Raw genomic sequence first — 25,302 nt, forward strand, 5'->3', positions numbered from 1 at the left:
CTGAATGTAAAAAACATTATGACAGACTAACCAGATGAATCCAGGTGAAAGCTATGATCCCTTATCGATGTCACTTGTTAAATCAACTTAAATCACTGTAGCTGAAGGGCAGGAGACAGGTTAAAGAAGGATTTTTGAGACATGCATTGTGTATGTGTGCCGTTCAGAGGAGGAATGGGCAAGACAAAATATTTAAGTGCCTTTGATATGGGGTATGGTAGTAGGTGCCAAGCGCACCGTTTTGTGTCAAAAACTGCAACGCTGCTGGGTTTTTCATGCTCAACAGTTTCCCATGTGTATCAAGAATGATCTACCATCCAAAGGACATTCAGCCAACTTGACACAACTGTGGGAAACATTGGAGTCAACATGGGCCAGCATTCCTGTGGAACACTTTTAACACCTTAGACTCCATGCCCTGACGAATTGAGGCTGTTCTGAGGGCAAAAGTGGGGGTGCAACTCAATATTAGGAAGGTGTTCCTAATGTTTTGTACACTCAGTGTAAGCAGACAAGCCACATGTTGCCAGCAAAATAATCTAAAAATAATATGATATAACTCAATCTGCAGTGCCTTAGGAAAGGCGTAAACGTAACATCTCATACTAATTTAAGTGTCCCGGATTTACATTTACTATGTTACGTCTAGTCTATGAAACCAGGCTGGTGGAGAAAGACCATCTCATTTCAAGCAAGCACATTTCCATCCATGTTTACTCTCCTCGCTGACTCTCCTCAATTAACTTTGACCTTTTTCAAAAGGAGGCGAGAGGGGACAGAGGAGAGAGGATGCAGGACAAATCGAATTGATAAAAGGCCCATGACTATGTTGTGATAAGGCGAGGGAGTATGTTTGAAATGTCTGCTGTATTTGACAGGAGAGGGTGCTGTTCGCCTAGAAAGAGAATAATTTGGAAGACGATACAACTTTATTTATTTTTTAGGAATATTAGGTTTATTAATAATATGATCTCTTAACAACATTATTGATAATGCCACTTTGATAACACTTTGCTTGAAAACTGCTTATTGTGAAGCCATAAGCACTGAAAACATAAGCACAAAGGTATTTGTAAAAAATCTCTCTATACGTATAAACACTGTTAAACTGTATTATCTGGTCATAAACATGTTCTCTCCTTGTCATGCACCATTCTATATAGTTATTTCAAATTTTCAGCTCCAACAGGTGTTAAATCTGGTTAAGGAAAATTTTGTAAACTTGATTGACAGAGGATTGCTGGGACTCTTCCCATGCAGTAGAACACACACATTGAATGCCTACTTCCTAACTCACCAAAAAAGAAAAGGAAAATGGAGACATTGAGACATTGTTTTGTCCAAGCGGTTTTGCATTCATTTTGAAATATTTCAATCTGTTTCTTTAAACCATGGCTTAATATCAGATGATAGTTTCCTATTCTTTTGGGTTTTGTCTACTTATCTTGATTCTCATAGAGAGTGTTGAAATGGATTGCATTGTAGAAGCCTTTAATCTTACATTTCAATGTATGGTATAATAACAAAAAATCTTCATATATCAAAAAGAAAAAACAAGCTGAAGTAAGTAAATGATAAAACCACAAATCTCACACCATCCTCAAGCCTCAGTTACATTAACACAAATCACTACTATCCTCATTACTATTCCAATCATCGGTAATAGGAAAATAATTACATGTTTCATTAAGTAAGCAGGCAACATGTCAATGTATTTACATAGAAATTGCTTTTGGTAAATTGGCTTGTGTTCTTTGTCAGTCTAATTCTGCAATCACGCCAAAGTAAATGTCGGTATATCAAATGGGAAGGCATTGAAAATAGACTTTTCCTTTGGGAAATTAAAATGTGTGGTATTTTTGCATAAAAAAGATATCAACAACAATACATAATGAATTGACATTCAGATTTAAACCACTCAAATTATCAAAGATGATGAAGACTAAAATAGAAAGAAAACATGGAGGAACATTTACAAAAACAGTCGTCACATCAGGACAGAGGGAAAATATATTACTCTCACATCTCTTCGGACTTCAGTAATTACAATGGGATAGCGATGTGTGGGTTTGACCAGTTCTGGACTCTGTTACCGTATTTTTTGTCGTCTTTGTCACCACAGTTACGGTTCTCTTCTTTGTTGTGGTAACATTCTCCTCAGACACCTCCTGCGTGGAGAACCCCGTGCTTGGCATCTGGAGCCGGAAGGTACCTGCAGTTTTATCTACACCCTGGCATTGGAGCGAGGATCTGCTGCCATGGGGAGAACCTTCTGGTGTAATGAGGAGGATTCCTGTTGAGTTGGGTTTCAGGTTGAATTTGGGGGCCTTGAACCAGGTCGACTGCTTTCCTTCCAGCTCCTTCTTTCTGCTCTCAGCCTCTGCCTGCCCCCTAGACTTCCCTGGAACAAAGCCAATGGAGACCATGGGCGTTGGTGATTCTGAACTATCCTGATCTAGCATTTCTGTCCGGGCCGATGAGGACACCACATTGTCTTGAGTTTCCTCCTCTCCTTTTGATGTCTTCTTCTTAAACCCCGGGAAGGACATTTTGCCTGATTTCACTTTCTTCCTCTTGGTTTCTCCGTCAGTTCCTGAGGACTTCTTGACAAGCTTAGCACTCATTTTAAGGTCCTCTTCTCCACTGCCTATTTTTGAATATGGCGAGGACAACTCTATCTTTGGAAGCTTGAGCTTCACAAACTTAGCTTTATCCTCCTTGGATCCGTTCTGGAATGTTGAAACTTTCTCACCATTGAGGCTGGATCTAGACCCCTCACCTTTTAGGGTTACATCAAATGAACCTGTTTTGCCTGGAGAGAAGGTGACTTTGGGAATTTTTTGCTTTGCTCCCTTTGACTTGTCAGCTCCATCCACGTCTCCTTCAATGCTCAAAGCAACACTCTTTTCCTTGGATCCTGACTTTCCAAATGATGGCTTCGTTTTGATCTTTGGCATTCTGATTTTAGCCTCTCCAGACTCTACGGATGCTTCACATATAGTGGACATAGTGGAGTGGTCTGTTTGGGGATTCACCAAAACAAATACAGCTTTTTTAACTTTGGGCATTTTAGGGCCTTCATACTCAACCTCTGGGTCCTTCAAATGTACTCTAGCTTCAGGTGAAAAAATAGCAGGTAAAGCCACCCCGAACTTGGGTATTTTGATTTTTTGTCTTGTACTTGTATCTGCCCCATGGTCCTCAGCTTGAGATGCTCCAATATCAAAGTCTATATCTGGTAATTTGGGGACTTTGATTCCAAGATGAGGTAATGTGAATCCATTCTCTGTGCTGGCATCTGTGCCAGTGGGCTCGGCAGAGCCCTGTTTGCTCTTCAGCCCCACAGACGGTAGAGTAACCTTTGGCATTTGAAACTTGATACCATCTTTGTTTTCTTGTTGTCCGCTGTTGATTTGTGCTCCTCCTTGGCCAGTCATTGAAGGACCTGAGATCTCCACGTTAGGGAGTTTGAATTTTGGCAATTTAGCACTCATCTCTGGACCATGACGTTCATCCTCTTGGCTGGCTCCTTTGGATACTGAGAAGCCCACATCTGGGAGGGAGATGTTTGGCAACGCAGAACCACCTGCCATCGCATCTGCCGCCACATCTGCACCTTTGCCAAGCTTTGTCTTCTTAATCATGAATCTACCACTGGCCCCTTCATTTTCTTTCCCTGTCTTCTTTGTGGCTGCATCTAATGCTTGATCTCCAGTGTTCTTCATTTTTGGCATTCCAATTTTGAATTTGGTGCCTTTGACTTTTGGCCCCTTACCTTTGGTACCAGAAGTTTTAAGGTCTAAGTCAGGCAACTCTATTGTTTTTCTGTCCTTCTTTCCCTCCGCTTTATGGAAGCCTATATCCAGCTCCAGATCTCCTTTTGGGTACTCTATGTCTATTGTTGGTATTTTGATTTTCATCTTATGGTCTCCCTCAGAATGTGAACAAGTTGTGTCTGAATTTTTCCCATGAACCTCAGCTCCATGGTTGGGTTTTCCAACATTCATGTCCAAATCAAGGTTGGGAGTTGTAAACTTTGGTAAACCAATCAAAGGCATTTTTATCTTTCCTTCTGCCTCAGCGTTGGGCTGTTTGATTTCAGCATCAATGTCACCAGAATTTCCCTTTGGCATTGTAACATCTATATTTGGCAGTTTGATTTCTGGCATCTTATATCTTCCACCCACACCATCCATTTCCAATTCAGGTGCATTAACATCTCCAGTTTTTCCTTTTGGAAGTGATATGTCTACCTTTGTCATTTTCATATGTGGCATCTTGAAATTTCCTCCTTTGACTTCCATTTCTGGTGCTCTAATTTCTCCATACTTTCCTTTTGGAAGTGATATATCTACCTTTGGCATTTTGAACTTTCCTCCCTCTGCCTGAATTTCCATATCTGGTCCTTCAATCTCTCCAGTTTTTCCTCTTGGAAGTGATATACCAATATTTGGTATTGTCATATGTGGCACCTTGAATTTTCCACCCTCTCCTTCAATGTCCATCTCTGGTCCTTCAATCTCTCCACTTTTTCCTTTGGGAAGTGATATACCAATATTTTGCATTTTCATATGCGGCGTCTTGAATTTTCCTCCTTCTCCCTGAATTTCCAAATTAGGTGCATTAACATCTCCAGTTTTTCCTTTTGGAAGTGATATATCAACATTTGGCATTTTCATATGTGGCATCTTCAATTGTCTGCCCCCTCCTTCAATTTCCATCTCTGGTTGTTCAGTTTCTCCACCTTTTCCTTTGGGAAGTGCTATATCAATGTTTGGCATTTTCATACGTGGCATCTTACATTTTCCTCCTCCTTCCATTTCCATTTCTGGTGTACTGATGTCTCCACTTTTTCCTTTGGGAAGTGATGTACCAATATTTGCCATTTTCATATGTGGCATCTGGAATTTTCCTCCTTCTCCCTCAATTTCCGATTCAGTTGCATTAAGATCACCAGTTTTTCCTTTTGGAAGTGATATATGAATATTTGGCATTTTCATATGTGGCCTCTTGAATTGATCTCCTTCCATTTCCATTTTTGGTGCACTGATGTCTCCAGACTTTCCCTTCGTAAATGATAAGTCTACCTTTGGTATTTTCATATGTGGCATCTTCAATTTTCCTCCCTCTCCCTGAATTTCCATGTCTGGTCCTTCAATCTCTCCACTTTTTCCTTTGGGAAGTGATATGGCAATATTTGGCATTTTCATATGTGGCATCTTACATTTTCCTCCTCCTTCCATTTCCATTTCTGGTGTACTGATGTCTCCATACTTTCCCTTCGGAAGTGATAAGTCTACCTTTGGCATTTTCATATGTGGCATTTTGAATTTTCCACCCCCTCCTTCAATTTCCATCTCTGGCCCTTCAATCCCTCCACTTTTTCCTTTGGTAAGTGATATATCAACATTTGGAATTTCCATATGTGGCATCTTGAATTTGACACCTTCTCCTTCATTTTCCACTGTGGATACATCCATTTCTCTATGTTTTCCTGTTGGAAGTGATATGTCAACCTTTGGCATTTTAATGACAGGCATCTTGAATTTTCCACCCCTTCCCTCAATTTCAACCTTGGATGCATCAATGTCACCAGTTTTTTCTTTAGGAAGTGATAAATCTATATCAGGCATTTTGATGTTTGGCATCTTAAATTTGCCTCCTTCCCCCTCAATTTCTGTTTCATAATTGATTTTAGGCAGAGTTACATCAAGGTCAATTTTGGGTGCTGATACATCAATAGTTGGCATTTTAGGGATTTTCAGGTTTCCTTCATAACCTCTGATGTCAGCCTCAGACACATCCACCTCAGCCTTTGGGAGTAACACTTCGTGCTCAGATTTCTTGGCAGCTGGCAGGGATATCTCCACTGATGGTATTTTTACCTTTCCTTTGACATCTAGTTCAGCACTGGGCCCACTCCTGTCAAAGTCTATCTCCTGTGAGCCAAACCCTGGCACGGAGAACTTTGGCATTTTGATTGTATCACCGGGTGCATGAATGCCACCTTTCCCTTCCATTCCACTATCCATTGAGACATCTATCTCTCCCTCTGGTAATTTACCTTTAGGAGATGACTTCTTAAACTTGGGGAATTTTAGTCTATATTTTCTATTTGTTTTGTCCTCTGGATGTTCTACACTGATCCCTGGCTTTGGAATGTCCACTTTCCCTTTTTTTGTCTTGATTTCCACATCAGGGCTGGCTATTGATACATCTTTCTTAGATATTCCAAACATTGGCATTTTTATTTTGGGCTTCTTTAGTTTACCTTCTATTTTTCCCTCTCCGCATATTTCCGCTGATGCTGGTCTGCCCTCACTATCCGCTCGTGGGTGGCTGATATCAATATCATCCTCTGTGCCATATCCTTCTAGGTTTACACCTCCACTAGACTTTCCACCAAATTTAGGGAGAGAAAATCTTGGCATTTTAAGAGAGACATCTGGCATGTCAAAACTTGACCCAGAGGATGGCCTATCACCCTCTGCTTTTAGTAGCTCCATCTCTTCCCTATCATCTCCTTTAGCTTTTGACAGGCCAGAGTCTAAGTCAACCTTTGGTGCAGATATATCTACTGTTGGCCATTTAACAGTTGGTAACTTGACTCCACTCCTACCCTCTGCTTCGATTTTGGGCATTTTAAACTTCCCCCCTTTGACTTCAAGGCCTTCTTTGACATCACCCACTGGGTGCTTCATCTTTGGTAGTGACACATCAAAGGAGGTCATATGAAACTTTCCTCCATTTCCAGAATGTTCTTCAATGTCAGTTTCTCCCTGTGTTTTTCCTTTTGGAAGTGAAATATCAATCTTTGGCATTTCAAACTTCCCTCCTTTGACTTCTGGTCCTTCTAAACTGACATCTGGTTCTAGTGACTTCATTTTTGGAAGGGAAACGTCAAATGTAGGCATATGAAATCTTCCTTCTTTTCCAGAATGAACTTCAATGTCAATTTCCCCCTCCATCTTTCCTTTGGGAAGTGAAATATCAATCAATGGCATCTCAATGTTTCCACCTTTGGCTTTGGGGCCTTCTACTTTGACTTCACCTTCAGGCAACTTCATTTTTGGAAGGGAAATGTCAATCGAGGGCATGGGAAACTTGCCCCCTTTGCCACCATGCCCCTCAACCTCAATATCTCCTTCAGTTTTCCCTTTAGGAAGAGAAATGTCAATGTTAGGTATATGTATTTTGTTGCCTTTCCCTTCCGGTCCCTCTAGTTTGATGTCACCCTCTGGGAGCTTCATTTTTGGTAGCGATACATCAAACGTTGGCATATGAAACTTTCCTCCTTTTCCAGAATGTCCTTCCATGTCAATTTCTCCCTCTGATTTTCCTTTTTTAAGTGAAATATCAATTGTTGGAATTTCAAACTTTCCACCTTTGGCTTCAGGGCCTTCAACTTTGACTTCACCCTCAGGCAACTTCATTTTTGGAAGAGAAATGTCAATTGAGGGCATATGGAACTTTCCCCCTTTGCCACCATGCCCGTCAACCTGAAGATCACATTCTGCCTTCCCCTTTGGAAGAGAATTGTCAATGGCAGGCATATGTATTTTACTACCTTTCACTTCTGGCCCCTCTAATTTCATGTCACCATCATTTGACTTCATTTTTGGCAAGGACATGTCGAATGTGGGCATGTGAAACTTTCCTTTTTTCCGAAAATGTCCTTCAATGTCTATTTCCCCTTCTGTTTTTCCTTTTGGAAGTGAAATATCAATGTTTGGCATTTCAAACTTTCCACCTTTCACATCAGGGCCTTCTAGGCTGACTTCTGCTTCTGGTGTCTTCATTTTTGGAAGTGATATATCCAATGCTGGCATTTGGAACTTGCCTCCTTTTCCAGAATGTCCTTGAGTGTCAATCTCACCCTTTTCCTTGGAAAGGGAAAAGTCAATTGTTGGCATGTGACACTTTCCTCCTTTGACTTCTGGTCCTTCTAAACTGACATCTGGTTCTAGTGACTTCATTTTTGGAAGGGAAACGTCAAATGTAGGCATATGAAATCTTCCTCCTTTTCCAGAATGTCCTTCAATGTCAATTTCCCCCTCCATTTTTCCTTTGGGAAGTGAAATATCAATCGATGGCATTTCAATCTTTCCCCCTCTGGCTTCGGGGCCTTCTACATTGACTTCACCTTCAGGCGACTTCATTTTTGGAAGGGAAAGGTCAATTGTTGGCATGTGACACTTTCCTCCTTTGACTTCTGGTCCTTCTAAACTGATATCTGCTTCTGGTGACTTCATTTTTGGAAGAGAAATGTCACATGTGGGCATATGAAATTTGTCTCCTGCTTCAGAATCTCCTTCAACATTGATGTCACCTTCCGATTTTCCTTTTGGTATTGAAATGCCAATTGTAGGCATTATAAACTTCCCTCCTTTGACTTCAGGTCCCTCTGTGTTGACCTTAACCTCTGGTGACTTCAATTTCGGGAAAGAAATGCCGAATTTGGGCATCTTAAACTTGCCCCCTTTACTGACATGGCCTTCAATGTTAACTTCTCCCGCTGTTTTGCCTTTTGGAAGGGAAACATCCATTTTTGGCATTTCAACCTTTCCACATTTAATTTCAGGGCCTTCTACTATGGCTTTACCCTCTGGTAACTTCACTCTTGGAGCAGAAATATCAAGTGAAGGCATGTGAAACTTTCCGCCTTTATATGCATCGCCTTCAACGCTCATGTCTCCGTCTGTTTTTCCTGTTGGAAGTGAACAATCTATAGTGGGCATATGAAATGTGATGCCTTTCACATCAGATCCTTCTATTTTCATGTCACCCTTTGGTAACGTTATTTTTGGAAGAGAGAACTTTCCTTCTTTTCCTACATTTGCATCAATGTTGACTTCACCCTCTGTTTTTCCTTTGGCAAGGGAAATATCAAGTGTGGGCATTTCAAACTTTCCCCCTTTCAATTCAGGTCCCTCTAAACTAGCATCACACTTCATTTTAGGAGGAGAAATGTCATATGAGGGCATTTTGAACTTGCCTCCTTTTCCAGAATGTCCCTCAATGTTAATATTCCCCTCTGCTTTTCCTTTAGGGAGAGATATGTCAATAGAGGGCATTTTAATTTTGCCACCCTTCACTTCATGTCGTTCTACATTCATTTCTCTCTCTGATGACTTCATTTTTGGTAGAGAAATGTCAAATGTGGGCATCTGAAATTGACCTCCTTTTCCTAAGTATCCTTCAATGTCCACCTCTCCCTCTGCTTTACCTTTTGGGCGTAAAAGGTCAACTTTTGGCATTTTGAACTCCCCTTTGACTTCAGGCCCCTCTATATTCATATGCTCCTCTGGAGACAGGAATTTTGGAAGAGAAACATCAAAAGTTGGTGTTTTGAACTTGCCTCCTTTTCCAATGTGTCCTTCCACATCAACATTTGCTTCTGCTGGTATCATCTTTGGCAGTGAAATGTCAACAATTGGCAGGCAAATTTTTCCACCCTTTTCTGGACCTTCAATATCCATGTTAGATGATCCAATCTTTGGTAATGAGATGTCAGTTTTGGGCATGGATATATTTGGCCCTTTAAAAAAGGGTCCCTCTATCTCGTCTGGCACTGTACGCCGGGTGTCCAGCTGCAGATCTATGTTGGGTGCAGAGATGTCAATAGCTGGCATCTTAATGCCAGATAGGCCTGTTAACCCTTCAACTCCTTCAGCTAAACCTTTTGCTTTTATCTCACCATCAATTTCATCAGAGTGACAGGCTGAGGGGAGACCTAATGAAAGCTCTACCTCTCGGTGCATCAATTTTGACCCCTCCTTGACTTTCACTTCTGGTTTCTGTAGGTCAACGTCCTTGTTTCCAGATGGCAAAATGAATTCCACTGAGGGTGGTGTGAATTTGACATCAGGAGGTTTCAGGTCCAGGGACCCTCCAGACAAGGCAGTGTCCGATTTAGTCTTTTTTGTTTTAGGGAACTGAATTCCGAACCTGTGGCCCTTTCCTTTGACTTTGACTTTAGCTCCAGGCACGTCTGGCAGGGAGACATCAGCCTGTCCCGCTGGTTCTGTTATGTCAACTTCTCCTGTAGCCACCTCAGCACCATTTGCTTTCATCCTGGGACACCTTATCATCCTCTTCTTCCTGCCAGTGGCGACCACTCCTCCATGCTGCTCAGTTCCCTCTGCCTTCCCATCCTTCCTCAGCTTGAACTTTGGGAAGGCAAACTCCACGTCAATGGGGTTGAGCTCCACCTTGGAAGGGGATCCCTCCATCTCTAACTCTGCTCCAGTGCTCCCTTTCTTGTTTTCCTTCAGCCTTTTCAATCCAAAACGTCCTCCCCTCTTTTTCTTCGCTTTGAAAGGTTTGATGCTCTTGACACTCTGCAACAGAGATGCAAGTATGAGTTAGGTGGACATGAAGCTGATGAATCTGGAATACCCAGTTGTATATCTCATTATCAAATTGGCAATTACAAATACTATCATAGCCGTACCATTTTCTGCATCTTGGTTTTGGGTCCTTTCAGTTCCAAGCTGGTGGCGCCAGGGTGCATGGTGACATCAGCGCCAGGGTGCATGGTGACATCAGCGCCGGCGATGGTCCTCTTCAGGAAAAAGGAGACTTTATAAGGCTCTGCACACTGCAAGATCTTCAGGGCATCTTCATACTTCACATTGTCAAAGTAGACTCTTGCACTGAGCAACTGATCTCCTGCAAGGACACCAATCAACCAGACAAAAGTGAATATGAGATAAAGAGAACTGAGGGAAATATTCAAGTCTTGTGGTTGTGGTTTGCTTTTGACAATCAAAGGGAGGATATGAAAGGGCATGGCATTTTTGAATGTTTCCATTTTATTTGCACAATATAATGTACAGTATGCACGTCAAAACAAGGTGATTGATCGATGACATTACTTACAATAAATTACACAATACACTTAATGGAAGTTACACAAGGAAGGGATGCTGATGGGGAGAAACAAGATGGTTTCAACATTTTCAGTTATTTCTAGTATAGAATTAATGATATGTTATAATAGTTTACTGTTTGACATTCTCATTTCTATTTCTATCTATTAAACTAGTCCATAACTACTTTACCTCAGCTGTGTCGCATAGCTTTATATTCATGCAACTCTAATTTCCCCGTCCAGTTACCTTGCTGGAGGCTAAGATGCTTTGCTGCAGTGGAGTCTTTAAGGACGTCCTTAATGAAGATGCCTCGCTCCCCTCCACCTGTGACACTGTAGCCACTGGCTCCAGCCTCAGGCTCTGTCTCCATCACAACCTCCACCACCTCAGATGCAGTCTCCTCCTGTAAAGACACACCAGAGGAGAGGGTTTCCTCACAAGTCTCTTGTCTTCAAACGTGAACGGTAGAATGGCACGCAATTCTGAGTGTTTTCTAGGCATGTGTAAATATCTACAGTGATATCACCAAACAACGTGGTTACTGTTTCATGAGTATTAGTTGTTTCTTGGCTCTTTACCACTGCTCGGGCCTCTGTTGAAGAATCCATCTCCGGTTGTGCCAAATGAGACGTCTCTTTCAGGTGGCTTCTCTTCAGACTCAGCACCTGCTTCAGCTCTGCATGCAGTTTCTCTTTCTGAACCTAAAAGGAAGGAAGCATTGTATCTGTGTTGATGGCTCAGTTGATTGGACCGTGATAGTAATGATAATAGTTCCGTCATGGGTTCAAATCCAGCATGGGCCACACACAATATAGGCAATTGTGTGTTAAATGTAAGTCCTTTGGATAAAAGTATTTGGCAGGTAAATGACCTTGTAAGCATAGGGGATTGAACCCCAATGAGCTTGATGCGTGTGTGTGTGTGTGTGTGTGTGTGTGTGTGTGTGTGTGTGTGTGTGTGTGTGTGTGTGTGTGTGTGTGTGTGTGTGTGTGTGTGTGTGTGTGTGTGTGTGTGTGTGTGTGTGTGTGTGTGTGTGTGTGTGTGTGTGTGTGTGTGTGTGTGTGTGTTTGTGCTTGCACCAATGAAATTAGCCTATGAATACTTTGGGATATGGAGAGAAAATGCCTATTAGGGATTGACAGAATACCTTCATTATAGCCACACTCATAGAGACATAGTTTCTCTAATCACATGGGCTTGGACATACTCTATAAGCTTTGTGTTAGCTGCAGCCCTGACCCCAACCTCACTGACTGAAGTACAATGACACAGTCAAAACCTGCTGAGGTCATTCTCTCTCCCGGTCACTTCTCTCAACCTAAACAACCATTCATTTAGCCAAGCTCTGCAGAGATGCCACTGTTTTCATACGGTAGGTGGCAGGGCACAGTGGCAACAACAATTGACATCTTGTGTTAGCACACCAGGTGTTGGGGACTAGAGGACATGTCATAAACATTATTATAATGCATAATACTGTTGTCAATTCTGAAATGCTTCAACCTTGAAGTTCACCATTGAAGTTCACCATATCCTATCCTTCCCTGGCTTGAGTGTGTTAGGGAATCCAAACAGTTGCCACTCACCACTCTCTCTGGGCTCTCCTGGTCCTCTGGGGAGGCACTGTGGTGAGGGTTGGCGTGGGGGGCGGTGGGAGGCCTGTCCGAAGGGGTAGACCGCCTTTTGTCTTTCACCTGGCTCAGTAGAGGAGATACCAAGTTTAACAGGTCAGTAAATAGCACTGCAGTACACCACTTCATATATGGTATATAGCATCTCCTGAACAAGTGAAACAAGTGGCTACTCACGGCTGGTTCTCTGGCCTGGGTAAATACATGACTTTCTTCCAATTCTCTGTCAGAGTCTGCAGACAGAAGGAGATTGGGTCAATGTTGGCATGTTATGCACTGACAGAGGACAGATCAGAGATCTCAACCAGACTACATCACTTCATAGATATCATCAATGGCTTTACTTTGTCTGCTTTGACCCCACTTCTACATTGGCATGACATAATGTCATGGATACAACACATGGATACAAGATGATACGTTCTCTATTTGAAATGTTTTAGCTTGCGGCATGCTCATCGATTTCCAACCATTTGATTTAGTGACCGGCCTCTCAGACTGCGGTGCATTGCTATGGCACTCTTGGAATTATTTCCACGGTTTTGCATTTCCCTGCACCACCCACCCTAGCCCCTCAATACCCTTCTACTTATAGGTAGGAGGCACTTGACTTTTTTCCTACTATACGGTTTGGTCCCCAGCAATGTCATGCATATCCTACCCTTTTGGGTTTCATGTGATGGCTTTTTGATCTTCTTTGGTGTGTGTGTTTATGCGTGTGTGCGTGTTTGTCAAGGGGGATCCAGTATTCAGTGTCAGCATATTTCTCATGCCTCTATGGGTGGTGTCAGAGTGTCGGGTGTCTCAGCCGGTCACGAGAACAAATTACAGACATTCAGAGTGCTCCTGTACAAGATGGCTAAACGGTGTGAAAGCAGCAACACCCGCCTTGGATAGTATGCTTCATGAATACTGGACATTTCAATAAATAAGGGTGTTACGCATCTGATCTTTTATGATCTATATAACGTTAATACCAGTATCAAGAAATAGCTAAATGACTCTAACTTCTTGACATAGCTAAATTTAACAAACCTTTGAGCTTGTGTCCATAATACCCAGGTTAAACATAGTTCAAATTATACCGTGACATTCGGGGGAAGTCTCTATTTTTTACATGGGACCCCCTAGTCTCTGTGTGCACGAGCTTGAAATTTATTGATGGGCCTAATCATAAAGATGTCATTTAACGGTAAAAATGTATTACCTTTTAATGTGCCATGAACACATGAACACAACCAGTCATGATGTTTCACCTGATTGTCAAAACAAATCACTTAAAAAGTAGGCATGTTCGTCCACTCTAAAATGATTTCAGCATCCAAACAGTGCACTGTGCACCCATTTGATATATGGAAAGAGACATCTGTTACAAAACACCAATAAGTGTAATGCCATTAGGCGATTGTCATTAGGTCTACGCTCTTGTAGCCTGAATTATTTGATGCGGTTTGCTGACAAAAGAAATTTGTAGAAAGAAAAGTCGGGGCTGAATACAAGACTGTTCCGGGATGACAAATGCAGCCACATTATTATAATTTTTTAAACCATGACACAGAAGTGGGGGTGTTTGTTTAATTCAGGATTAAGCTATTATTTGAATATTTACCACTGTAGCAGTATGCTACAAATTGCATTTTAAACAAATAGGAGAATGGCTAAATTAGCATTATTTAGAGACCCCCCCTAAAGTTTGACTTTTGTTGCATTTAGGGGGGCTCCCCCATTTAGATTAGATAATTAGGTAACAGCTATTTGCTTCTAGGATATGGGAAAGGACAGGACAGTTCACTAACATTCTCCCAACATCAAACAGCCTGATCCCAGACTCAGCAGATTGTCAGTCAGGACACTAGGTAAGAATGGGATAAGAATGGGATCTTGTGATGTGTGGCCTTGTTTTCGACGGATTGTGCAACAACAACAATGCCAGAGGAGTGAAAGCGATATGAACTATCTAATCTCCAATTGAGCAACATCTAATCGAATTATAATTTAAATATGTTTCTACTGTGGAGTGGTTATGAAGTCAGGTTTCTGCCATTGGTATTGTGCCCTTAGTATCGTACTCTGCATTGCTTTCATAAATATATCCTTTTAAATATACCTGCACAACTGAGTTCTTAGCATAGACCTACCCTTTTCCATCATAGTGTTTGATACTGGAATTGTCTCTCTGAAGAAGAATATTGCTCAAGGACTACAAGCGAATAGAATACGCAGATCTAGAGAGGTCACAGGGAGATGCTTTCAGCAGTGGAGACCAGACTGTTTCACTCGCAGAGTTCCAACAAATACACAGTGTGTGTGTGTACTATGTAGTATAAAATGGGCCTAATATATTCACCTTATGAATATTTAAATATCCCCACATATAGTAAACATAGCTCTGATAGGAAGCGCTGTGTGTCTCGTTTGCTCTGTATATATTTTGTAGTAGTTGAGTCCTAGGGGCTTCCAGGTCAGTCACTTTGGACACTGATTTGGCTAGTCATCGAGACACCATGTCCAAATACTAATAGAATTCTGCAGAGGATAAATTGTGTTTGTTTTTCTCCATCATTTCGAAAAGTTACAGTAATTGGGTTAGCAACTAGGCAACTAAAAGAGAGTCCTCTAAAGTGGGAAGAAAATCAATTTCACTTGGACTGAAAACATTGGAGAGTCCTTTACAGTAACCATCACATTGACAGTCTACCACCAGTTACCCCATATGTACAGCCATAGTATGTAGTATTAAGACACACACAGAGCAGCTACAGACCTGCTGTGTGGAGAAAGCTAACCCGATTGGTGCTAATTTAATGAATGTCATGACACCCAGGATGAAGAGGAAGGACTCTTTGTGTACGCTATTAATCAATACTATTCCTGTAATAAGTTGACGTGCAAATATATCAACCAAATAGAATCACGATTTACAGAGAAAAAGTGGTTAGTGTGTGTACAACTCGGGGATAAAGTTATTCTAAAGCTATTGGATTTTGGAGAAACAGTTTATTCAAACAGTTCAATGCCGGGGCATGTTATGATTCATGAAGAGACCTCATTAAACTGCTACACATAGATTTAAGTGTTCCCAAATGCCCCCATCTGTTTTCGTCAGTTATTGATCTCTACTTTCCCATGAAGATGGACTACTTCCATTAGAGGGGACCTATGCCAACTTGAGTTGTGGTGGTGAAAAAAAATACAAAAAAATCTATTCCCTCAAACTGTGTCCAAAACAAACCCACGTTAGACTCCACAACGTTAATTACTGGATGTTGTCAATTCCCTGTTTATCAGGCCAATGAAGGGGAAGCCCTACTCTGCATAGCTGGCATTCCCAGAAATGTTTGAGACTTTAAACCATACAGATTATTTAGTTTAATCTTTCCACAGAATATTTTGCCAGTAGCGCTGTGGAACATCCAGGTGCACTTTTGCAAACTTCAGACGTGCAGCAAGGTTTTTTTTGACAGCAGTGGCTTCTTCTGTGGTGTCCTCCCATGAACACCATTCTTGTTTAGTGTTTTACATATTGTAGACTCATCAACAGAGATGTTAGCGTGTTCCAGAGATTTCCGTAAGTCTTTAACTGACACTAGGATTCTTCTTAACCTCATTGAGCATTCTGCACTGTGCTCTTGCAGTCATCTTTGCAGGACGGCCACTCCTAGGGAGAGTAGCAACAGTGCTGAACAACAGTGCTGAACAAGTTGTCTTACCGTGGACTGATGAACATCAAGGCTTTTAGAGATACTTTTGTAACCCTTTCCAGCTTTACGCAAGTCAACAATTCTTAATCTTGGGTCTTCTGAGATCTCTTTTGTTCGAGACATGGTTCACATCAGGCAAAGCTTCTTGTGAATAGCAAACTCAAATTTTGTAAGTGTTTTTTATAGGGCAGGGCAGCTCTAACCAACATCTCCAATCTCGTCTCAATGATTGTACTTCAGGTTAGCTGACTTCTGACTCCAATTAGCTTCTGGAGAAGTCATTAGCCTAGGGGTTCAAAAACGTTTCCCAACCTACAGTTCAATGTGAATGTTTAAATGATGTATTCAATATAGACAAGAAAAATACAATCATTTGTGTATTATTAGTTTAAGCAGACTGTGTTTGTCTGTTGTTGTGACTTAGACGAAGATCAGATCTAATTTGATGACCAATTTATGCAGAAATCCAGCTCATTCCAAAGGGTTCACATACCTTTTCTTACCCCTGTACATATGTCTCAGATACAATATCCTATTTAAAAACCGAACTTCATGAAACAGGAGACATCTATAATTTACCGTGGTATATTCTATTCTTCACTAGCAGTTGCCTTGGACTGTTAATAATTCAGCATGTGGACAAAATATGGTTTCAGTGTCTGTGTGACTTGTGAATACATACATACAAACATACATGTCTGGTCTAAACATGGATATTATCAGTCCTATGACTCTGGTGAGAGGTATGGTATAGTAGTACCCAACGTGGATTCCTAAAGCATCATGTGCTCCCTGAACATAAATCAGACATTAGAGTATTAGCAGAGTCTGTAGTCAGGTAATGCACAACCTGAATACACAAAACTAACATGTAACAGTGAACTGAAAATGGGATTGTCTTAGACAGAGATGTCTGTCTTTGAAGAGAACTATGGGAACTGAAGTTCAGACATAGAGAGGATCTTATTGTCCTTTGAAAGCTCAGATGGAAAAATCAGCCACACCCTTGAGCGGACAGGAAATATCTCTTTGTAAACAGGAAACTGGGATATTTTGTGAGATAACTACTCAACAAGGAGGGCAAGACACAAACAACGTTCCTTCTCCCATGATAATTAAGCAATACGGCCCAAGGGGGTGTGGCATATGGCCAATATAACACGGCTAAGGGCTGTTTTTAGGCACAACGCAAAACTCAGAGGTGCATGTTTGCTATTGTAAACTAGTTACCAACGTAATTAGAGCAGTAAAAATAACTGTTTCATCATACCCCAATCAGCATTTAGGGCTCGAACCACCAAGTTTATAATGTCAAATATAGCATTGTTGGATGATGAATAATGTATTCAAAGCACTGGCATGCATCTTAAATCCAGCTTTTATCTGTGTACTTTGATGGCAGTTTCCCCGTGTCAAACTGTGTTTCCTTGTGAGTTTCCCCAGCTTCCTCCAAATCGCCCAATCGCCTCTTGACCCTACTACTTCCTCATCTACGACCGACCCGCCCACTGCTCAAGAAACCTGTCGCTAGGAAACTATCCTAATTAGTTTTCTTATACACATAATAACTCTGTCACACTCCCCTACAGCTCAAACAGGATAGGATTCCTATGATATTATACCACGGAATCCTACCATTTCCCAGTAAATAAAAACTCCCATAAATGTTCATATTTCCATTCAAATCCTTCTTATGATATATCTATAACCCTCTGGCTCAGCTGAATCCACAGCATTGTAGAGGGTCCCATACAGTCTCCCTATTTCAGACGTGATTTTGGGAGGGTTAGCTGCCTGCATTAGCCTTCACTATGCAGTAGTATACACATCTATCCATAGTATAACAGGTCTGTGCAGTGACGTTAACTCCAGAGCAGACTGTACCCCCCACCCCCATGGATGGTGCTGGTGTCCCATTAACACATTTGACCCCCCCCCCCCCCTCAGAGGAATGGCAGGGGGATCACACACACAGACATTCAACACATGCCATCAAAGGGAGGAGAGGGCTTTGGGAACACGACCCCACCAAGCCGCACTGCTTCTTGACACAGTGCTCGCTCAACCCGTTAGCCAGCTGCACCAATGTGTCGGAGGAAATGCCGTACAGCTGGCGACCGGAGTCAGCGTGCACTGCGCCCGGCCCGCCACAAGGAGTCGCTAGAGCGCGATGGGACAAGAACATCCCAGCCGGCCAAACCCTCCCCTAACCCGGACGACGCTGGGCCAATTGTGCACCACCTCATGGGTCTCCCAGTCGCGGCTGGCTGGGACACAGCCCAGGATCAAACCCGGGTCTGTAGTGACGTCTTTAGCACTACGATGCAGTGCCTTAGACCACTGCGCCACTTGGGAGGCCAGCTTATACTTTTACACAATACTTATATGTCTGTTATTGTCATTCCAACCTAACCTTAACCTTGGCTGGGTCTTGCCCTCAATAGCGGGTTTGCCATTCTACCCACCTTGCCATGGCATCCCAAGCTGTTGGGCTGGGGAGCAACACTCAGATCCTGTGACCGGCAGGTTGCAGCTGTTGCCCGTGTGTAAAAGTAAGACGAAGTGTTTGAAACAACCGCGCGCTGCTGCTACTTATCAGTAGTCTATGCACGCGGGAACAGCAGCAGGCAGCAGCAACCATGCTGAGCATATTGTGTGGTGACATAGCCCTATGTTATCAACAATACAAGTGGCATTTGTCCTTCTAAATGGCCTGTGCACTTATCCAACAAACAATAGCTATGTTCTCAAAACCTAAGGGTGTGCAGTCTCCAGACTGCAGTCTATGCTGCACAACCCTTTGCACAGTTGGACAAACTTTTCTATAAAATAAGGGGGAAAGAACATTCTCAAACAGCGATGCAGATAACTAGATGAAAAGATATGACATGAACAATACTTAAGTATATTACCACCAGTGATCTTGATTCCATTCTGCACTATGTACACACATTTGAACAGCCATAACACAGAGGTTAAAAAAGTCTTGCCACTATCCTAACCTGAGATACATGCAGCACAGGCACCTACCCACTGCAACAATCCCCCTCTTCCACATGAACTGTCCACAAACTCTCAGATCTAAGTCATAAGGAGTCAGATATCAGACATTTCCACTGTAGTGAGATTGAGACTCATCCTACCTGGTTGATACCACTGTCTCAGTGTGCTTCCTCCCTGGGTAGAGGGGAGAGATTCACCAGGCTGATGAGCTGAAATCACACACTGTTCTCTGTCAAACTCTCACTCACTCTCTCCTGATCACCCTGTTACCAGTCAGCCTGTCCCTTCACTGAAACCTCAGTGGGGAAATCTCTAGGTGGGACGTAACGAGAGCACTGATTGGACGAGGGCAAAGGGATGCCCCCATATTAGAGAGGTGAGGGGCAGGACTATCCAGATAGGAGGAGGAGGAAGGGGCCAAAAACTTTGACAGGACTCAGTCAGAGTTGCATGAGCTTTCTCCTGCTGCAGATTTGAGAAAAAGACAGGGGACTACTCTTCTTCAGCGACATGTAAATTGCCTGACTGGCTGGCTGCTGGTGACACTGTTTAAATTCCCTGAGGAGTCAAACAAAGTGGTGGAATAACAAAAGGAATTGTCTTCAGATCTGAGGTACCGGAGCTGATGTTGTGGGGCTATTTTTATCCCTAGAGCTCCAAATAAGAACAGGCCTGGGGTCTTCATTTAGAGAAAGTGTGACTCTTCTGGGGAGAGCAGCTGTTGTTTTGAGCTTAACACTGAGTGTGCTGTGTGCATGGTCTGTTATAAACTGCCCTGCTTGCAGAGCTGAGATAGTCAAAGTGAGTGCTGTGGTGGTTAGTAACCACCACACCTGCATAGACATGGAGTAATAGCCTCCATTCTGCCAGCTGGACCCCCATGTGAGCCACACAGGTGGTCCCAGTGAGACCAGACCCTGGCCAGGGACCCAGGCCCACTGCTGAAGGCTGCCAGGGGGATCAGGCCGCTTGCATTGTCCTAACGGTGTCATTGTTGCATTATGCCGCAAACACAAAACCAGGATTTAGACAGGGGGGTGAGGAGCATTGGGGGGTGAGGTGAGGCGGGCAACTGGGTTGGCACGGGACAGATTGTCCCAGCGGCACAGCAATCCCTTCGTGTCAGCAGTTCACTGTGCCAGGGCCAGGGAAACCAGAGCTGGCTGGCTGTGGGGGGCTACAGGGGAAAACAACCACACTGGGATCTGGGATGGGCTCTGCGGACAGCTGCAGCCCATAGTATTGACTGACTCCAGAGGTTGGTCACATATGGCCACATGATCTGTCTGGTCCTTAACCGTGTGTGTGTGTGTGTGTGTGTGTGTGTGTGTGTGTGTGTGTGTGTGTGTGTGTGTGTGTGTGTGTGTGCGTGTGCGTGTGCGTGTGCGTGTGCGTGCGCGTGCGTGTGCATGTGTGTACTAAAAAAAACATAGACCGAGCAGTCACAAGCCCAACATCTATAGATGATGGGAAGAAAAGCATTTCTTGAAGCTAGCTAATATAACTGCACTATGTGAGGACAGAAACCCAGACATTTGATATGGTAAAGCTAATATGAAATGTACAAACATGGCAACCAGAAAACATATATCTGCTAAGCGTCCCCTCCAACTATGGATCCCTGTCTCAGACCAGGACAAAATCCAAGCATTTATTAAGAAGACACAAGGAGGAAACAGATCTCAGTAGATAAGCCAGCACAGACGTCATATAACACCAGGAATGTCTGCCAGATAAGGTTATACTATCTTAACACAACTGTCAGCTAAACAATGCTCATATCCTCTTCTCATTTCACCATGACCAGGCTCTCCGTCTAGGTGTATTTATAGTCAAGAGACTCGGTGGGGAACCACCCTTTAACATAAATAACAAGAGCAAGAGATGGAATTTTCCTGTGATATGTTTCAGAAGGGAGGTCAACTGGAGTGGTAGGGGCTGCTAGTGCTACCACACAGCACGACATTGAAGCAAGTGGATGGTTAAAACTAAGAATTGATTTGAGTTGCATCTCTTCATTAAAAAAACTGTTCATGTGAAATAAAAGGCACTTTGGAACACACATTTCTTCCAATAAAAATAGATTGGATTAACCAATAGATTTGATTCAAGACAGAATAAGTCAATGTTGTTACTCATCAATATTGTGTCACTAGAGACTCATCTATTGAATGCAACTCAACAAAGCAATGTCTATCACAACGGGGCTAATGAATAGCAGATCCCTCATCACTCGTCCCCCATCCCTACTGACCTGCATTGGAAGACGGTGTCCAGGTGACTCTGAATATCCCACGTAGACACTCACACATGGTCCGAAGAGACGCAAACCCACAGAGCACACACACACAAACACACTTGACACACTGAGAAACTAACAAAAAAAGAGAGATGGGTGCAACTGGATGGACAGATAATTATCTGAAGGTTAGCACTCTGTCTGTCAGTAGGCTGGTGAAAGACCTGGCTGTTGCTGGGCTAGTGTGTAGACAGAGGGTCCCAGGCTGGGAAAAAGAGAGCGAGAGGGATAGATAGAGAGGGAGGGATAGATGGATGGATGGATGGATGGATGGATGGATGGAGAGAGAGAGAGAGAGGCCGACAGGAGCGAGACGGGACAGAATGGGGCCGCATTAGCTCAAGTTGAGAGTCAGCAGTTTGGGTGTCCCCCTGGTAAAGCCCTTCTCTTTTGTTCGGTGGCGGGATGGCTTTAGCCCCAGCCCAACACGGCCTTGTAAGCAGGCTTAGTGTTAACTGGCCAATGGACACCATGTCAGACAAAGCTCAAAATCAGTCACAATATAATCAAAAGAAAAACACATTCCCCCTGCCTATCCTGTGGTTAACAGGCCAACAGGTAACCTAGTAAGATTATCATACTGTACAGTCAGTCACACACTAGTACCACTACTAACTATGAGCCATGAGGCTGGAGGGACAACTTGAGAACTTGGGGAAAGAGTTCAACAATCGTTTTCAAGCTTGATTCCAAATAGTGTAATCACTTCAGAGGGACTGGGAGCTGAGTCCTTATCAATGCAGTGAAGTACTATCAGAGCATATTGTTGATCGTGTAAGGCGTCTGAAGCATGCCCAGTGGCGATTTTAGCATGTAAATCTTGGTGGGGCAAAAAAACAAGTGGGGTGCATGCCAGCAAAGCCACTACACAACACAACACTGAATAGTACATTAATTGGACTATACCAGTGACAAACGGTGCCCACAAACTGTTAGGGCCTACATAAAGCTGTCACAACAGCAGAGTCCCAACAGCAGTTCCAAAACCTTACCACTGTTACAACTGGCTATCAGCGGAGCCTTGTCTGGCAGCGAAACAGTTCATTCAGCAACATTTACTGCCTTTAAAAAAACAGCTGATATGGCTGACTTGCTTAAACAAATGTGATTTCTACTGACAACTGAGATGTACAAACTATGGCCTAAGGGGACGACAAGCACATAAGAGGCAATCCGTAATTTTGATTAAGACATTAATGAGCGAGCTAGGACGGGCGTAGTTAATATAACTATTTGTTCAGCACTTTTGAAATGTACAGCAACAGAATTCAGAACATGGGCCGATCTTACAGTGTTCTCCCTGTACACCAAGTCAGAACCGTAGGATAAATAAAGGGGGCATATAAGCAGACAATGAAAGCTCTTACAATATTAGATTATGACATTTCTCAAAAACAGGTTATAGGCTACGTGTGCACCACCAAGTCAGAACAGTAAGCAAAATTAAGAGGTGAAAATAGACCAAATTATTAGGGTGAGGCACAAGGGCTACTAACAGCTTACTAATCAACATACACTTAGTATTACTTTCTTAGCTACAGTATACATATCTCCCTGGCATATTACATAATTTATGCAGCAGCATACAATACATTTTTGGACTCACCTTGTTCTGCTGTGCTCACTTGAACAGGAAGGTGGCGCAGCGGTCCTTCTCAGACAAACTTTGTCATCAAAGTCTGACATTCTCTGGATTTATGGTGCTTTCAAGACAACTGGGAACTCAAAATAACAGAATGTTGAGTCATGATGACGTCAGTGATCTTCAGGTCGTAGCTCTTGAAAGAAGCCCGAGTTCCGAATTTACAATTCTGAGTGGGATGAAAGTTTTTCCTGAGTTCCCAGTTGTCTTGAACTCACTAAAGTCAGATTTTGTAGTTCCAAGTTAACAGTTGTTTTGAGCGCGGCACAAATAATGCTATATGTTGAATGTTAATCATTTTAAACTAGGAAAAGATACCCTTATTCTTAGACTTGGGACCACACAGCCATTCCACCGAATAGCAGGCTGAGGATTGCGTTGCAATGCTTGCAATTATCCACACTGATTCCTCCCAAACCACTCATTTTAGAATTTGCAATTTCCAACTTTTTGTGGAATGTTTATGTCCAATAGCCCGAAGAGCACCGATACGTTTTATCTATAATTTTTCTTCATTATTTATCTTTATATGACAAGGATTGAAAAGGATTTGCCAGTAGATTGTCGACTTAATTCATGATGTTGACTGCTAGTTAAGATTTTGAAAGTATGATGTTGATATGATCAGTCCAATCAAAGCAACTGTAGATATAATGTGATTTGACGTCATTTTATCTGTGGCCAATAACCTTGATTCTTCTTGGATGGGAACTTCTAATGTAACTCTATGGCAGAACCCAAGGGGCTAAAATGTTCTAGCTCTATCCTTAGACTTGGAGGTGACACAGCATCCCCATGAGTGACAGAACACTGAGCCAAGTCACGGTGCAACGCCACATATTTTCTGCTGGTTTGCCCCACCACTACAGAAAGCACTGAGCTAGAGTGAAACACTTGCATTTTGGAGCTGCCTTACTCAAGAAAACAAAAAAGAGACCATGTTTGTATGCGACTTTAACTTAATGATATATACAGTTGAAGTCGGAAGTTAACATACACTTAGGTTGGAGTCATTAAAACTTGTTTTTTAACCACTCCACACATTTCTTGTTAACAAACTATAGTTTTGGCAAGTTGGTTAGAACATCTACTTTGTGCATGACACAAGTCATTTTTCCAACAATTGTTTACAGACAAACTATTTCACTTATAATTCACTGTATCACAATTCCAGTGAGTCAGAAGTTCACATACACTAAGTTGACTGTGCCTTTAAACAGCTTGCAAAATTCCAGAAAATTATGTCATGGCTTTAGAAGCTTCTGATAGACTAATTGACATCATTTGAGTCAATTGGAGGTGTACCTATGGATGTATTTCAAGGCCTACCTTCAAACGCAGTGCCTCTTTGCTTAACATCATGGGAAAATGCAAATAAATAGACAGAAAAAAAATGGTAGACCTCCACAAGTCTGGTTCATCCTTGGGAGCAATTTCCAAACACCTGAAGGTACCACGTTCATCTGTACAAACAATAGTACGCAAGTATAAACACCATGGGACCACGCAGCCGTCATACCACTCAGGAAGGAGACACGTTCTGTCTCCTAGAGATGAACGTACTTTGGTGCGAAAAGTGCAAATCAATCCCAGAATAACAGCAAAGGACCTTGTGAAGATGCTTGAGGAAACAGGTACAAAGTATCGACATAACATGAAATGCCGCTCAGCAAGGAAGAAGCCACTGCTCCAAAACCGCCATAAAAAAGCCAGACTACGGTTTGCAACTGCACATGGGGACTAAGATCGTACTTTTTTGAGAAATGTCCTCTGGTCTGATGAAACAAAAATAGAACTGTTTGGCCATAATGACCATCGTTATGTTTGGAGGGAAAAGGGGGAGGCTTGCAAGCCGAAGAACACCATCCCAACTGTGGAGCACAGGGGTGGCAGCATCATGTTGTGGGGGTGCTTTGCTGTAGGAGGCACTGGTGCACTTCACAAAATAGATGGCATCATGAGGTAGGAAGATTATGTGGATATATTGATGCAACATCTCAAGACATCAGTCAGGAAGTTAAAGCTTGCTCGCAAATGGGTCTTCCAACTGGACAATGACCACAAGCCTACTTCCAAAGTTGTGGCAAAATGACTTAAGGACAACAAAGTCAAGGTATTGGAGTGGCCATCACAAAGCCTTGACCTCAATCCT

General features: G+C 42.6%; 1 protein-coding gene across 1 annotated transcript; it reads right to left on the reverse strand.

The window, feature by feature from the left end:
* Positions 1 to 928: 928 nt before the first annotated feature.
* Positions 929 to 19,438, reverse strand: LOC129832368 (neuroblast differentiation-associated protein AHNAK-like). The gene is made up of 7 exons (XM_055896386.1): positions 19,350 to 19,438; positions 12,683 to 12,738; positions 12,461 to 12,568; positions 11,453 to 11,575; positions 11,121 to 11,277; positions 10,454 to 10,671; positions 929 to 10,340 (listed from the first exon to the last, which is right to left on the reverse strand). The coding sequence occupies exons 4-7, from the start codon at positions 11,480 to 11,482 to the stop codon at positions 2,037 to 2,039; spliced, it is 8,709 nt and encodes a 2,902-aa protein (XP_055752361.1). The 5' UTR covers positions 11,483 to 11,575; positions 12,461 to 12,568; positions 12,683 to 12,738; positions 19,350 to 19,438; the 3' UTR covers positions 929 to 2,036.
* Between the last annotated feature and the right edge of the window lie 5,864 nt (positions 19,439 to 25,302).

Source organism: Salvelinus fontinalis, chromosome 33 (assembly GCF_029448725.1).
Source record: "Salvelinus fontinalis isolate EN_2023a chromosome 33, ASM2944872v1, whole genome shotgun sequence".
NCBI classification, from domain to species: Eukaryota; Metazoa; Chordata; class Actinopteri; order Salmoniformes; family Salmonidae; genus Salvelinus; species Salvelinus fontinalis.

Bases quoted from the DNA above. Each gene is read 5' to 3' on its own strand.
- LOC129832368 (XM_055896386.1), bottom strand. From the start codon at position 11,482: ATGGATTCTTCAACAGAGGCCCGAGCAGTG. The intron at 11,278-11,452 runs GTAAAGAGCCAA...GTGTCTTTACAG, and splicing joins CAACAGAGGCCCGAGCAGTG to GAGGAGACTGCATCTGAGGT. The intron at 10,341-10,453 runs GTACGGCTATGA...TCTCTGTTGCAG, and splicing joins AAACCAAGATGCAGAAAATG to AGTGTCAAGAGCATCAAACC.